This window comes from Chamaea fasciata, unplaced genomic scaffold (genome assembly GCF_029207755.1).
Source record: "Chamaea fasciata isolate MVZ Bird 193981 ecotype frontalis unplaced genomic scaffold, bChaFas1.0.hap1 SCAF_2, whole genome shotgun sequence".
Taxonomy (NCBI): Eukaryota; Metazoa; Chordata; class Aves; order Passeriformes; family Sylviidae; genus Chamaea; species Chamaea fasciata.
The window spans coordinates 67,253,085-67,270,341 of NW_027094087.1; the positions used below are offsets into that span (position 1 = coordinate 67,253,085).

A 17,257-nucleotide genomic window follows, 5' to 3' on the forward strand; every position below is an offset into this window, starting at 1 on the left:
AAATGGACCCATTAAGGTAACAATTTTTTTTTCTTTTTTTTTTTACTGTGAGGGTGACTGAGCACTGGCACAGGCTGCAAGCAAGGCTGTGCAGTCTCCATTCTTGCTCATATTCAAAGCCATCTGGACACCATCTTAGGCAACTGGCTCCAGGTGGCCCAGTTTGAGCAGGAGGGTGGACCAGATGAACTTCAAGGGTCACTTCCAACCTCAACCATTTTGTGGTTCTGTGTCTGATTCTGTCAAACTTCCTCCTCAAGCAGTGTCAGAGACAGTAAGTTGCCCACTACCATGTGCAGTTGCATTTTTAGTACTACCAAGGAGATATTAGACATCTCTGGACAATACCAGCCAATGCCTGACCTCTCCCACAATGAAGAAGTGCTTTCTTAGAATGCACTGGAATTTCCTGAGCTTTAATTTCTGACACATCAGTGCTATGTCGGGTAGGGGAAAATACTGAGAAGCATCTGGCACTCCCTTCTTCACTCTGTCATTGCATTAGCAAAATCACTCCCGAACCTTGTCTTCTCCAGGATAATAGTCCCAACCCTCTCAGCCTTTCCTTACCAAAGAGAAACTCCAGATCCTTAATCACCAACATGACCCTGCACTTAACTCTGTAGCATCTCTCTCTCCTCTACTGGGAAGCCCAGAACTGGACACTCCAGTTGCAGCCTCACCAGCGCTGAGCAGAGAGCACCTCCTTCAACCAGCTGGGAACACTCTTCCTAAGGCGGCCCAGGAGGCTGCCTGCCACCTTTGCCATGGCACTGCACTACTGGCACACAGATGGTTGCCAGTCAGTACACCAAGCCACTTCTCTGCAGAGCTGCCTCCCAGCTGGTCAGCCCCCCAGTGTTATTTCATCCCTGATGCAGGATTCTGTAATTCCCCTTGTCGCACTTTAAAATTCCACTCAGCCCAAATCTCCAGCCTGCCTGCATCCCGCTGAATGCAAACACAACCAAGTGGTACATGAGGAACTCTTCTCTGTTTTGTACCATCCGTGAACTTGCTGGGGCTACACTGTCCCAGCATTTGGGCCATTAATGAAGATGCTAGACAGCATTTGCCCCAGTTTCAGCTTCTAGGGTACATGACTGACAACTTGACTCCAGCTGGACTTTGTGGCACAGATCACAAACCTCTAGGCCCGACCATTCAGCCAGTTCTCAATCTACTTCACAGTCCACTTATGTAACGAATCCATTGTCAGTCTGTGCATGCTGTGGGAGGCAGTGTCAAAAGCCTTACTCAAGCTGAGGTGCAGCACATCCACTGCCTTCCCTGCCTGGAAGGTATCTGTAGATTGCCTACAGTCATTTTTCACCAAGCGCTACAGATTTTTAAGGAATTCAGCTGTGCAAAAGATTAGTGGCAAACTGTTCAGCTTGATACATGTACCTCAAAACAACACTGAGAGCACAACCAATATTTTCCCTAAATAATAAAAGCTTAGTATTTTTCAATTGCTGACAATATTATCTCAGATGACCTCAAATATTTAAAATTATTGGTATTTTTATTTAGTAAGCCTAAAATTTAACAATTTTAGCAAAATGGACAATAAGTCAACTGTCATTCAAAGAGCCATGTGTATGTTCTCTAAGCCATTACCAGCTTACACACTATGTTCTTTGAATAATTAATCAAGCATTCTGACATGAATTTTCATCCGTGCCAATAATAAAAGGAAAGTCATGGCTTAAGCGGTGTATCTACAAATGGAAAAATCATCAGAATCCCATCCCCTAAATCTGTAAATCGGGGTAAGGAACATCAGCTGCAATCCAATTACCACAGGCTTAGAGGAAAACATAGGCAGACTAGCAGGACAGGTTTACACTGAATTTCTAAGGCATCTGAAAAGGTTAAAAAAAACTCAGAACAGAAGAAAAAGGCCACCCTACTCACTGATTTTCCAGTTGGGATTTTTATGTGCTATTGTTGGTAAGCTGAAAACACACACATTTTTAATCACTACTTTAATTTCATAACTGAGAACTATTTCACTGTGACAATAACTTTCTTAACAACTACCATTTTTCTGAAAGCCAAAATTCTGGAGACTGAAGAAAGGGGTTATTCCAGCTGCTGGAATACCCTAAGGCCTCTCCAATACAGACAGAAACAAATACTACAGTTTCTAAAAACTGAAATTAAAAACCAACTGCACAAGTAAAATGGAACTCATTTTCATTTGACCATAATGAAAGTGCAAAACAGTATCTGATCCCTTTTGTAACTGAAAAGGTTGCCAAAACAGCATAAATCTGTCTCAAATTTAAAAAGTAACTCAAAAGAAAGCATCTCCCCAAAGTGTTCTCCACACGAAGCGAATGTCTCTCAGTACAACCACTGACAGTTGGAGTTTCTTTTCTGTAATTATCTGATTTTTCATTATTCACTTCAATGCTATCTATGATACTAGATCTGCAAGAACACATGCAAGGAAATTCTTACTCCTAAAGTTTGTTAATGCAGACAAAATATTTATCCTTAAATGTTTCTAGGACTTTTTTTTTACATTGGGAAAGTCATTCAACCACAGCAAAGATGACAAAATCTGCACCTTTTGCTACTCTATCTAAACACAATCACCAAAATCAAAGTATAAACAAAGCTATCTTACTCAGAATCCTATCAGCAGAATTTTAATTCAGAAAATATGATCCACAAAGTCAAGAAGAATCTGTACTTATTAAGAGTAAGCCCATTACCAGTGGTTAATGACAGTGTAGAATCTTTAAAGTGATTATAATCAAAAGCAAACCAAAGCAGTTCTAATTTAGTCTACACCGAATATCAGAAGACACAACTGCCAAGTGGAAACAACTGAAAACTCACTAGTTTATAGCTGTCAATGGTCTACCCTCTATAACAGTATATTCTAGAAATAGAAGGGGATAGAGCATCGATTGGTTTGAAGAGAAAAGGAACAGAGACATGGCTACTCTGAAAACATATAAGCATAATGTAGACATATGAGCACGACACTTGGAAAGAATTATGCATTGGCGAGCGGGAGAGAAAAGCGAGGCCAAATCAGATAGGAAAGTCACAAGTGACTACGTGTAACATAGTGAAACAAAACAAACAAGACACTGAAATAATAAAATTAGAGTAAGGTATTTATTTAACAACAAGCCCATCTCAGTGTAACATAAATGACTGGCTGCAGATCTGTATAGACACTGCAATAGAAAAGATGAGTGATGTTAGCAACTGCAACAAGAAGCACAGAAAGAAGTAAGAGAAGACTTCAGTTTTAACCGCACTGAGGTTAAAACTCTTAGCTGGAAACTTTTCTAGACTGACAAGGACCATGACCACAATAATCTTAATACCATGGCACCTGTGAATTTAAACTACAAACAACAGACGTCTACTTTTTGACCTCATCTGGCTTCGGCTACAATAAAGCTAATGTTCTTCCCAACAGCTTGTATCATGCTTGTATGTTTTAGATTTGTGATGGAAACAGTGTTGGTAGCACACCTGTGCTTTATCTGTTGCTGACTAACACTTAGACAAGGTCAAGGCCTTTCCAGTTTCTCACACTGCCCTGCCACCAAGTAACCTGGGGGTGCACAAGAAGTTAGGAGGGGATACAACCAGGATGGGACAGCTGAATCCAACTGACCAAAGGGATATTCCCTATCATATGACATCATGCTCAGTATATAAAGCAGGGAGGAAGAAATAAGAAGTGGAGGGACAATACATTCAGAGTTACAGCCCACTGCAGGGGGAAATAACCAAGGAGTCACGTGGTGCTCAGCTGCCCACTGAGGTTACACCACATACATCTTTTCATAGCAGCTATAAAGCATTTTCCAAGCATTTAAAACCATTACATATGACAATAATGCTTGGGAACACAAGCCTAAAAAAAGTTAAGGAAAGAAACTAAAATAAGGAACGGCACTAATCTAACCACAGATCTCCAGTTTCATGTGGACACAAGGAAACTCAGTTTTTCACCTTTTTTAAAATGTGTACAACAGGCATAAATTTAGATTTATTACACTAATAACAAAAACCCAGTATTCTCAGGCCAAAGTAGTCATAGGTATACTAGATGCAAAGAAAGAACTATCATTCAGCTTAAATTCATCTAATTCAGTTCATCAACACGTTCATCAGTCTGAAGGGAATGAGCTATAACACGATATACACTATGATACACTAAGAAAAAAATCATATAAAGCGTATTAATATGTTCTGAAACATCTGAAACACTAAAAGTACAGAAACCATCTACCTTAATGCAGTCACAGCATAAGGAGCCTATTCTCCTGTGCTAATTTCTACTATTCATCCTTTGAAGTGGCACAACGGTAGGAATTGGCTGTGAAAGACCAATGGAATAGATCAGCTCCAAAATGTATTTACAATATTAAGTTAATTACAGGAGCACTATTCCACTTAGCACTTCAGCACAAAGCAGTGTTTATGGCAAGCAAGGTAAGAAAGAAAAAGACAAAAATGTAACCATGTGTTCAAGTAATGCTGCAAGGGATCAAGTTTTCCAAGTAAACTAAGGATTAGGAGAACCGTTTGCATAAAGTACCAAAAACTGTGTTATTGATACATCCCATGTGGTTTTGATAAAGACATAAATAGTCTTTAAACCATGGGTTTGGCAAAACATACACAGTCATATGTCAGGAGGAGAATTTACTAAAAAAAAATCTTCAAAATATTTTGGCCAGAAGGAAGATCACAATATGGGAGGAAAACCAAAACTAAACCCTGACAGCTGATAGTTAACACAGCAGAAAAACAAATTCAACATCAAGTTTTTAAGTATGCAGGAAACACATGTAACTACATTTAACATGACTAGCAGTGAGGAATAGTGCTTATTAAATTGCTCCTGCCCAACCTTAACTGCCTCAACTTGCCACCCAACAAACCATCAGTGTGCCAGAGCAGATCGTGTAACAAACTGAAACTTTAACTAGCATGTCCTCTCAGTTTAAACTGAAAAATACAACACCCAAAACACCCACCACAAACCATGGACTTGTGTTTTAATTTTTCACATCACTCAAATAAATTATGATAATTATTTTTTACAGATATACACAAATAAAATACCCATCTAAAGCCTCTTGATGTAACATTATTGGGGTCTTCCCAGCTTTTTATTATGTTTTCTACACCAACACTGAACAAATACAACCATGTTAGACTAAGAGATGACTAGAGGTTTTTAAAAAAACTACTACATAAAACTGTTTTCCTAACAGGATATAAGGTAAATAAGTAAAAATACACTAATTTAGTCATTTGCTCGTCCCCATTAACCAACAGGGCAAAACAGTATTAAAACATTATTACACTGCAGCCAAAAAGCAGACAGCAACTCTCATCAAATCTTCTAATGCACAACTTAATCTAAGATTCAACAGCACATCCATTTCCCAAATTAAATAATTTCAGTTTACACAAGACTTGAACTTTTTTTTTTGTAAAATTACATCTACCAGAGAAAACCAGAGAACATAAACTAGACTAGACTAGAATATTTCAGTTGGAAAGGACCTGTGGAACAAACCTTTGCACAGGAATAAGCAGGAAAATGTAGGTAATGCAACACCACTATCATTTTGTTAGTCTTTATATACACAACCTTTATTTTTTTAAACTAAATAAATGCTTCCTAAGTCTTTGCAATTATTATTCCATATTAAAAGACCAAAAGTTCCAAACCAAAAAAGCTAACAGCTTTTTTAAAGGCTTTAGATCTGAAGAAATTAAGGCTTTCTTGTGTACCAAAAACCAAATTAACACATATCTCATATACTTAAATTTACTTTAAAATAGTTTTCACAAAACCTTTAAATCCTGGCAAAGCAAAGCTGAAGCTTCAGTAACATTTCTGCACTAAATTTTCAATTATATACACTCAAAACATCCCAAATAAGCACTGCATTACTAAGCACAAGTAAGGGTATAAGGGAAGCCTGTCAACTCTGAAAAGACTGAAGACTAACCTAATGTCCAGGGGATGCATAATTTACAATTACAAGTGTGAATGAGTGGCCAACTTTCAAAATTTGCTGTAATCATCCAGTTGAAACAATCAACATGAAATAAAGTTGGCTGGCTCTTCTTCAGCCAAAATAGCTAGAAAAAACAGCCATTTAATTTCTGGTTAATGTACGAAATCTTACAATCTCTAAGTGAGACCACAACATTAAAGTGCACAACACAAACAGAAGCTTTTCTTCTTTGAAGGATATAAGTTGGGAGGCAACTTTAGCAACAAAGTAATGGTCATTTTGGCATGAATATGAACTTATTGTCGTATTAGTGTACACTGCCATTGTAATATAACAATTTCAAGTGAGCCCAAATTATGTAGTGAACACTTCCACTATAAAACAGGACACACTAAAGCCATCACGAATTTATATAGCTATCCATATCTGACAAGAAGTCTCAAAGAACATACTGAGCCCCACTGATAACTCTGGTAGCACATAAATAGGTGAAAGAACAGTAAAGGGACTGACAGTTCAGGCAAACCCCTCAAGATGCACAAGCAATAATAACAGCAATTCAGATAGATAGGGATATCTGTTAGGATTAAGTTATATGATGGGGGGAAAAAAGTGTATTTGAAAACAGCAAAAATGTGAAAATCAGAAATACCTCACTTTGCAAATACAGAGCTTTGGTACAGTACTAAAAGCATTACACACTTGCAGTTTTGTCCACCCAGAACCCAGCATACAAGACAACAGTTTAACATGGATTTTTACTTGCCCTCTGAAGAAGCCAATACTTCCTACTAGTGTTTTACACACTTTAATGGCTACACTAGACATTATGCAGTTATTTTCAAATATTTCAGTGGCCACAAAGCAGAGACTATAAACTGAAGCATGCTCAGAGTAGATTTTTCTTTCAAACCAATCTTGAATTGACAACTAAATTTCCCACTGCCGGTAGTACTGTAGCAGATTCTTAACATTGTTATCTGCTCAAAGATAACTGCATGTTAAATTGCAGAACTAGATACTTTTTTCTCTTTCCTTTTATGAAATTATGAGGCTGGCACGAGTGACAAAAATAAGTTTCTTTGCTCCCACCTCTCTGTACACAAAAATCTTTGTGCAACCCTTCACCTCATGCTGTCACAAGTGCAACCACAAGGTGAGCCAGATCAGGGAATTAGTCCGGATTACAACAAACCAGTTTTGCCAAGTTAATTTTAACCCAGAATGAGTCTCTAATCTGTTACTGCAAGACACTACATAAGTATTATGTCAGCGTGGCAGGGGGAGCAAGCACACTGACCAACTCATCTCCTGTGGAGACCAGCATTCATGACACTGCAGCCCGTATCACATGAGGAAATGCAAAGCACTGCTGGTTCTGTTTCAAAGCCAATTACTGCATCCTACTCAACACGTGATATCCATCCCTTCAGATGACAGCCGGCACAAACACCTTGCAAATGTGATACCAATCTTGTGACTTTCTGATAATCTCCCCAATGTTTGATTTCCTTGTCTACACACAAACATTTTCATACTGCTTCCCAGTTCTTCGTAAGCATTAAAGTTAGGTTTGAAATATAAACACTTACTGAGACCAGCATTGGCCATGGCCCATGAGGTGCAGAGTACAATTTTTGTGGACAATTTTGTTAAGCTAAAATTCCACATCAACTTATTGCAAATATCATTATTCACATTAGTCTATTTAGGACACAGGAAAAATTTTAATACTGTTGATAAGCCAATTTGTTTAGCTTTTTTTCAGCTACTTCAAATCATTTTTCTAGTCACAAACACCCTCACTGACAATCTTACTGATTAAGAGGCTTCAGATTTTCCATATATATATATAAAAATCAAGTCAAGACTTTTGTCATAAACTATATTATCTTAAGCTCTATTTAATTTATCTAGCACTGTTTACTACCATAGCAACTAGAGGCAGCCACAGTTAAATTTAAAGCATATCTTTACAAAATATTTGGAATTTTCATTATTTTTGTAAAAAGGCATTTTTGACCATTTCTGCTTAAGTCTACCAGGTGACTGAAGTATTTTGCAGTATTTTGACACCAACATGGTGAAAGGGTGGAGATCACAAGCAGTATCTTGGCTGCCATCAGTCTGCCACATAAGATAGTGAGGGCAGTGATAGCAGGAAACTAGATAATTATTAAATATTCCTCCTCTCAAAAGTCCAACACACATTGGCTGTATTCACCAATATTAACTACCTGCCATTTACTTGCCAAAGCTTAACAGAACCTGTTTGCTCTGTACCAGGAGTCTGTGTTCTTTGACTGGACCTCAAAAACATCAATTAAAAGAAGCATTAACAGTTACAACCTCCTAAAGTTAGTATTTTCTACAATTTTAAGTATAAGGAATAGCCCTGAAATCATCCTGAAACCAAAATACATGGAGGACACGACTAATACGAAACTACAGTTTTAAAAAATACAGACCTCTTAGGGCAAAACTCAGACAGGCATCTGAGCACTGAGGAGCGTTTGCAAAGCTGCCTTCCCTTCATTTAGTAGTATCCTTACACTTAGCACTTGCAATCCCTGGATTAAACAATATGAAGCTCAAAAGCAGGAAGAGATTTATTGGAAAAAGCATAAGCACTGGACTAAGAAAACATTTGCAGGTCTTCAGGGGGGAAAAGAAGGACTATAGTTTCCCCATCACACAATGAAAAGAAGTCGGTAGCTGCAAAGATGTCAAGTACCCATGTTATCAGGCCATAGGTGTTTCCAGCACCTATCATAAGCAAACTGAGAAAGGTATGTGTCTTATGTTAATTCCACTCCTAGACACAGCTTTCTGAGGCGAGGGTGCTGGTGGGTAAGCCCTGCTGTCAAGTCCGATAACAAAAACCTGAAGAAGCCAAGCAAGCAACTCCCTCGTGCTTCACAACCGTTTGCAAACTTGAAACAACGGCGACTCAAAGCTCTCCACACGACCCGGCCACCCACATCACAGCCTCAAGAGCAGCAGAGGCTAAGAACACAGGAAGGTGCCGGTTTCATGCCATCCACTTCCTCAGCGACCTCCGGAGGGAAACAATGGGGAGCGGCCGGGCACCACAGGGGAGCCCCTGACACAGCGAGAGCGGGCACTCCGCCACGGCCGCCAGGGTCGGCCCGGGGGCCGCGGGGTAAGGCCGGCCTCCCCTCTTGTCCCCGCGGCTCCGCACCGCTACAGCCCGCAGCCCCCGCCCCGCCGGGCCGGGGAGCGGGGCAGGGCGGCATTCCCGGCCGGAGGAGCAACAGGCACCCTGCTGCGGCCCCAGAGCCGGCCGGCGGGCATGGGAGTCCCGAGGGGCATCATCCGCCAGGAAAGGGGGGCTCGGGAACCAGGAGGGGCCACACCGCACCCCACAACCCCCCGGGCTCCCCCCGGCAAGGCGCTGCCTCCCTCCAGACACCGAGGCCGCCTACACGGCGATGGCAAAGGGAGAAGATGACCTAAAGAGGAGGAGGAAAAATAAGGCAGGGCAGCTAAAAGCAGCCCCGGTACATGGAAAAAGCGCCGAGATCTCTCGCTTGGGTAACACTGCCAGCGGGATCCGCGGGTGCCCTGCGCAGCCTGTCTCGGGAGAGACCACGGGGTTCAGCCCGTTCCGGCAAGCCTAACCTAGGGCTCAGCATGGGCATTCTCCATCCCCCCCGGGGGAGCTGGGCCGCACGCTGCGGCGGGTACAGGTAACTCTGCCCCGGAGGGCCCCGGGAGAGGGGGCGGCAGCGCCATCTGCGCGGTATCGCCGGCCAAGCCAGCGGCGGGGCCCGGGCGGCACCTGGGCAGCCGCCGGGTTACATCACCGCCCATTCCCTCCGTCCGTCCCCCCGGGCGCGGCGCCGGCGGCCACATGGCAGCGGGGACACCCGCGCTGCCCGGCACGGGGGCGGGGAGGAGGATGAGGAGGGCGGCTGCCGGGAGGGTGGGAGGGAGGAAGGTGCACCCGCCGGGCCGCTCCCAGCCAGCGATGGGAGGGGTGGCGGGGGCTGCGCGTCTGGCCCGGGAGGAAGCGGGGCGCGCGTTACCTGCCCGGGTGGCTCCCCAGCTCACGGTCGCTCAGCGCCGCCGTGTAAATTCTCCGGTATCTGTCGGCCAGGGCCTTCCCGGAGAGCAGCAGCTGGTAGCGGCTCCGGCAGCCCAGCGGCGGCGCGGGCAGGGCTCCCAGCCCGCCGGCCGAGCCCTCCTCGGGCCCCATGGCCGGAGCAGCGCCGCCGGAGAAGGAGTAGCCGCGTTCGGCCCCGGTGCAGGCGGCGGCAGCTCCCGCAGAGGCGGCGGCGGCTGCGGCGCTGCTCATCCCCCTCCCCGCCCGCCCCCTGCTTGCGGCGGCGCCGCCTCCTGGCGCGGCGCGGACACAGGCGGCTCCCGCTGCCTTCACCGTCGGGGCCCGGCCATGGCGAGGCCGCAGGAGCCGCCGCAGGAGCCGCCCTTCAGGCTGCGCATCCACCCGCGCTGCGGGAACACCCCGCTCTTCCCCTCCTCCGGCAGCGGCTCCAGGCCCCAGCTACCCCGCCGCTCGCCTTCCGCCCCGGGCGCAGCGCCCGCCGCCACCGAGTCCCGGGAAGGACCCTGCACCGCCGGGACCGGGGAGGGGGGGGGGGCGGGCCGCTCGCTTCCCCCTTCCCGCTACTGGGTGTGTGTGTGGGGGCGGGGGGCGGAGGCCGGCGGTGCCGCTTCCCCTCCGGAGTTTGTGCTCGGCGCTGCCGCCGCCCTCTCCCCGCACGGCCGCCCCAGCCCCGCCTCCCTCCCGCGGGCAGCGCGGCCGCCGGGCGCATGCGCCGCCCCGCCCGCCCCGCGCGGCCCCCGGGAAATCCGGGATAGGCGGGCGGGAGCGCCTGCTGCGCGCGGCGGGAGCGCGGCGGGAGCACGGCGGGAGCACGGCGGGAGCACGGCGGGAGCACGGCGGGAGCACGGCGGGGCTGGAGCGCGGCGCGTGGCCGAGGGCACAGCCCCCACCCCCGCGGGATCGGGCTGCGCGGGCCTTGGAAGCGGGTGGTGGCACGGAGCTTCTTCCGCGCCCTGTTGAGAGTGCCTATCACAGGATCAGTTGGGTTGGGAAGGACCTCAGACATCGTCGAGTCTAGCCTGTGACCGAGCCATCCCCTTGTCGATTACACCGTGGCATAAATTGCCATGTCCAGTCTTTCCCTACACACCTCCGGCCACGGTAACTCCACCACCTCCCGGGGCAGACCATTCCAATGTCTGCTGATGCTTTCTGTGTACAAACTCCCCTAGTGTCCAACCTAAACCGCACCTGGAGCAGACTTGAGACTGTTACTCTCTCCCTGGCGCCCAGGAGAAGAGGCTGAACGCCACCTGACTAAGACCTCCTTTTCAGGTATTTGTAGAGAGTGTCTGTCCATCGTATTTTATTGAGGTGTCCAATGCGTCACATCTTGTTTCTGTGCTATGTAATGCTACCTAGGAAAGATCTTTTCCCAGGAGCAATATCCCCCTTGACTTGAGGCAGAGTCTGCTAAATCGAGTTGCCACATTAGGCAATATTTTCCTTAAGTTGCCTTCACCATCTTCAGGGCAACTTACCTGCTTTTAGAGGATAAGGGAGGCATGGCAGCAGGCGCTTTCTTATCTTCAGGTCACTTACATTATTGCTTTTTATCTGTTGGAGCTGTAGCCCTGTAGTTTTGCCACACTTTCTTTACACAACTGAAAACTTCAAGTGTATAGGCCAGAATATGTGTAATAAATAATAATAATAAAAAAAAATTAAAAAGCCTTCGTGCCAAATGTTGTTTGGATTACAGTCTGCAGAAAGCTATCATCCAAAGAAGGTATGTGCTATCATATTTTCTGATTCTACATTCCAAAAAATGCCCTAAACAGAGCCTGGAACTCCCCTACTTGTAACTACAGATAAATATTTGTAAACGATTTCTGTGTAATCATATAATCACAGAATACCTGGAATGGATGTGACCCACAAGGATCATCAAGCCTCTTGATGTGCTCAGGGCAACCAGAATTGTACCATGTGCCTGAGATCAAATAATAGAGAATATAGGAGAACGATGCAATTGCCATCTTCCTTAAGCTTGTGTGTTGCCCACCAATGTTTAATATTTCAAGCTAAATTTCAAGTACTTTTTTTAAACAGAGAACTAGAGATGTTGAAACCAGTAAATTCATACAGGTTTTCACAAAGGTAACTGTTCAGGTAGTCCAAAGACAGGCAGAGTAGTGCCACCACTGGAGGAAAAGCTACTTTCTGATGCATTTAGAGGCAACTAGAGACCATTCCAGAAATAATTAAAGCATTAACTACATAAAAAGCTTTCAATTATAATTGTTATACTGTAGTGGGTGGGAGGAAAAAAAAAAAAAGAAAAAAGAAAACAATAATCCAGCAGTGATTAAAAGGAGCCAGGAGAAAAGTACCATGTTTTATGGTGTTAACCACCACCAAAGCACATTTCCTGCAAGAATCAGAGTGATAAATCTTTCTAGCTCCTCTTCTAGGAATTACCTAGAGCTATTCCTACAGGCAAGATACATAAAAACTAAGAAACAAAAAACAAACAAAAAAAAATGCCCCCCAAACAACCACACAGAAAAAAAAAAATGAAAAAAGCAAATCCAGAAAATCCACCTAGTTTAAGCTCATTTCTGTTTTCTTGTAAGCTGTTACTTTATATCCAAATGGTAACTTTTCCTTCACCGAGGGCACGCTGCCTGACAAAAGGATTGTGTTCTGGTGTAAGGTTGTCTATCTCATCTCAAAATTATTCTGTACTGCTGCCACTGTAGCTATTTTACTGCATGGGCAATAACTGCTGGCAAACTTTCATGAAAGTGATGCAATTTATTGCAATTCTTGCACGTTGCTGCAAACTCTAGAATTTGTCTGGGCTTGTGTTGTACAGAGTCACACACAGTGGGGTGAGCATTATTTGCAAGCTGCAACTTCTACTCCACATCTGTTTTTATCTCAAGTGTTTTTCAGTTCGGGCGAATCTTGCAAGGTGCCTGTAGTGCAGAGTCCAGCTTCCATAAGCTTCAGTCTATGATGAGGAATGGAGTTTGACATAGTACTGGGATTTTTCAGGCCAGAATAACACTGTAACTTCTTCTACTCCACCTCCAGCTTCTCTTCACTCAAAATACAAATGAATGTCCAACTTATGAGACTCCTAATCACACAAGCGAGAGCGGGGTGTTCAGGCCTCATTCACAGCCATATTTTCACTTGTTGCTTTGTCCTCCAAAGAAGCCACCTTTTCTTTTTATTTTATTTATTTATTTATTCATTTGGACTGTGGTGCTCTTGTTTCATATTCTGACACCAATTTTGAGCAACAATATCACTATTGTGCCATGTAAGAACATTGAGGAGTACACACGTCGTCTGGTCGGACCTTATGCTAGATCTAGTAATGACTATACTCCTGTAGTTAGCATAAAGCGTATTCTGCAGTTCTGGGATAAAATCATTACCAGTTCAAATCTATTTCCTTGCTTGTTTGTTGGTGGTGTTTTCTGTTGTTTCTTTTTTTTTTTTCTTTTTTTTTTTTCTTTTTAGGGATAGTGTCGTTTTGGAGACGGTTTGCACCAGATTAGTCCTTTGCTTTCTGTGGCTGCAGAGGTCTAGGAGTATGACAAACTCAGTCAATTGAGCAAAGCTACTTTGTGCAGTGTATGTCTTACTTCTGACAGCACTCAGCTCTTCTCCATTTGCAAACATCTTCCTGCTGACACAGAAATAAGTGCTTTGTCCATTGGCCTCTCCCTTTTAATTTAAGGTGGGGCTTACAGTTGTGTTCATTCACTTGGCACCTTTATAAATAAGTTTTAGCAGAACAAATTGTTTGCATGTCATCAAGAATCAGAGTCTGACAGTCTATCTTATTCACTGTCACAGCTCACATGGATCAGGATTGTACCAACGTGAGTTTCAACACAGCAGAACTAGAATTTCCACCAGGTTATTCCCATATCCTGCATGAGAGAATGTAAAGTAGAAAGTTCCAGGATTTCATCACCTAACCCTTACACTATTCAATTATATTTCCAGGCCTTTTATTTTTAAGCTTTCAAAATACTATACAAATCAACACAGTAATTTTTTCACAAGCAAGCAGTGAATCTAGAGTAAGACAACTCTAAAATATTTAAACTAGACAGGTTATATTTCACATTGAAGCCAGAAAATTGTGGACCATACAATTCAGTACTTCTGCAGTAAAACTTGCAGTTTACTGCAGTCAGGTGATGTTAGAGTTCTTTGTTGGCCTAAAGCAACTAGCTCTTGCCAACACATTTGCTCCAGAAATAAAACTTAAATCAGTAATAACAGAGAAAAAAAAAAACAACCTTTCGGCCATTAAGCTTGTGTCATTGTCAAGATGTGAGGCTGTTAACATGATTAGTTAAAATAACTATTTTTCACCACATAGTTCCAGCAAAGCTGGCATCTATTTTGGGATTATTACTCTGTAACGGAAATCTATCATTATTTAAGTTGTCAGCATTTATTTTGAGACTTCATGATTTTTGGGGACACACACACACACAAGCACCAAACCCACAAAACTTCACACAATTCTTGTCATATGCTTTTCTATTATAAAGAGCTCTTTAATGATAGAAAGAACAGGACTGGTGCTCTACTGCCTCCCTATTGCAGACAAGGCTTTCTCCTCCGTGCCGCAATGGAGGTGCTTATTCCTCCCTATCCAGTTGTTTTCCAGGTCAAATAGTGGCACTAACTTATGCTTACCCAGGCTTAGTTTTGGTTTAGAGAACAAATGAAGGGAAAAACCCTCACATATTTGAAAATTAAAAATAATTTTAAAAATGCAACTCACCAAATTTATTTTCTTTTTCATGGCTTTTTTCAAGTCAAGATTTTTCATTCTAAATTGCAGAGACATGCTAAAGGAAAGAAATTGAGCAAACAAAACCCACTTCATTTTTTATGCCAGCTGTCACAAACACCAGAGTTTGATAGTCAAAAGGTACACCCCTCAACTCACTTTTGTCTTTATACGATTTATTCTGCTAATGTTTAGACTTTAATTCCACCTTAGAAAAACCCTGTTGTCTTTTTCTTTAAATGCTTTCTTCAAAATTTATTTAGTACGCACAAAAAAAAATTGTGCAAAGTAAAAGCTTACAGTTTAATGCTGATGAATATATAAGCTCTTCAGTTAAGATAATCATTTCCTTTAGGTGGGGAGCTCAACAAAGAAAACCCAACAACTTAATTCTGCCGTGGTAATATAATTAGTATTATATGAAATAAAAATAGGTACACATTGAAGTAAAAGAGAGTATTAATGAGTGATTTTTCCTTTCATAATTTCAGTAATTATTGTTTAACAGTATTCCACCAGATTGGCCCTTACAGAGGAATTCAGATTATATATATATATATATATATATATATAAATGTCTAAACCAGCTATGCACTACATGAAAAAAAACACAGTTGAAGAAATATTACCAGGAAATAATTTTTAATCCCCCTGAAGAGCAAGAAAATTTATGCAGAATATTTTAGCCAACATTACTGAAGTCTGTGAATGAAGTGGGAAAAAGTAAAAAAAATCCCAAAAAAGTATTAGAAACGCACAAAAATACATACTAGCAGTGTTTTATAATATATTACTGCTTTGAAAATATTATATAGATTAAAAGGAAGAGCTAGTGTGGCTTGACATTCAAATCTATGTATGTCAGAAAATTTTAAAACTGGACCTTGGGCTGAAACTGTTCAGAAACTTGGAAATTTCAAGTCCTCTTCAATATAACATATAAAGTAATCTTTAGTGGATTGTCACATAGGATGAAGAAACAAAGACTAGGATGTAAAGCCATTGAAAAGTCCTACCATAGAAATACAGGACTGGAAAATTCCACTTGGGTGATAAAGACCAGTCTTCTGCCAGAAATGATGCAATGTACATGAGAAACTATAAATCCTGTATCCTTTACAAGGCAGGGAACACCTGAATTCTATTGAAAACTAAATTAGCTTGTTAGGGAAAAAAACCCCAAAACCTGGCAGTTCAAACATGTTAATATGCAAGCAATAATCTTGGGCATCCCCAAACCAAAAGTGGGATCAGATTATATTTCCATTTTTTCCCATTCCCTTATTTCAACACAACACTGAAACTATTTTTTTGAGTCTTCTCAAATGGATAAAGCAGGTCAATTTTAAATTCAAATTCCAGACTCAGAGCAGAATGCCAGGGATATATTTAGAACAATCGTGTTGTCAGTGGAAGCTTTGGAAGTCTAGCTAAGAAACTGAAGGGATGGTGCTGTGATCACAGGGGGGAAAAAAAAGCAGTCTAGGATGCAACTGCTTAAAACTTCACACAGTTATCCATGGACATATTTTTAGTAACTGTAAGTCACTTAAAACAGTTTTCTTGAGCAACTGTAAATTACATTAATACCTTTCAGGCTTTGTGTTGTTTATTAAATGCTGAGTCCAGGGGTTCAGTTAAATTAATAGCTCAGTGAGCTTTCTCAGCTCTTAAGTTCAAACACCCAGAAACTTCCTACACATGAATCATCACATTGGATTTACTGAACTCTGAGGTATGTGCATATCCCTGTTGATGCACTAGCCACATTATTCCCTGTGGGATTTATTTTTCCTGTAATCTTATAATTACTAAGGACTACTACATTAGTCACTTAACAGGCAATTTTCTTACAAATATGCATCAGTAAGATAGCCAAAAGGAAGTTTCCATTTTGACTGGTCCTGAGAACAAGCACTGATCCGAGTATTTCTAGGAGCATATATTAAACAGTTAGATCAAGAGGCAAGCACCCAACACACAGTTTATTATTCTACTTACCTTTTAAGGTTGTCAGATTTTCAAAGCACTTGGGCAAAGCATCTTTGGCCATTATTTGTGGGAGAGTCTACACCTCTACTGTTTGCCATGCTGTACTCTGCATCTGAAGGTATGAATTTTGATGCACTGAAGTTTATCATACAGTTCAGTAACGTGTTTTAGTGACATTGAGAACATTTAGTAAGATTGGTCTTTGTCCTGGACACTTATGACTGACCTGATAAGGCTAGGAATGGATCTCACTCAAATGGCTTCCTCAGTTGTTGCTGTCTCTTCCGCTCTCATTTCCTCCTAAAGATAGAAAAATCAAGACATTTACCAAAAGAGGCGTAACACATCAAAGAAAAACCAGAAATTCCTGCAAATGGATAAAAAACCCAAGGAATA

The 17,257-nt window shown here is 42.5% G+C and overlaps 1 protein-coding gene and 1 long non-coding RNA gene across 15 annotated transcripts in view; both read right to left on the bottom strand.

Moving 5' to 3' along the window:
* The window catches only part of MYCBP2 (MYC binding protein 2), a 173,712-nt gene extending 162,945 nt beyond the window's left edge, over window positions 1-10,767 (bottom strand). For 8 of the 14 annotated variants that reach the window (XM_066176316.1, XM_066176328.1, XM_066176313.1 and 5 more), the window contains exon 1: window positions 10,064-10,767. In XM_066176316.1, the coding sequence (XP_066032413.1) occupies window positions 10,064-10,332 (269 nt within the window). In that variant the 5' untranslated portion in view covers window positions 10,333-10,767. The remainder of the gene's footprint in view (window positions 1-10,063) is intronic. The other 6 variants (XM_066176319.1, XM_066176324.1, XM_066176323.1 and 3 more) reach the window with 1 other exon arrangement.
* Window positions 10,768-12,904: 2,137 nt separating this feature from the next.
* LOC136285989 (uncharacterized) lies at window positions 12,905-15,951 on the bottom strand. The gene is made up of 3 exons (XR_010719653.1): window positions 15,886-15,951; window positions 14,861-14,927; window positions 12,905-13,991 (listed from the first exon to the last, which is right to left on the bottom strand). It is a non-coding gene; the product is annotated as an uncharacterized lncRNA (long non-coding RNA).
* Window positions 15,952-17,257: the final 1,306 nt, after the last annotated feature.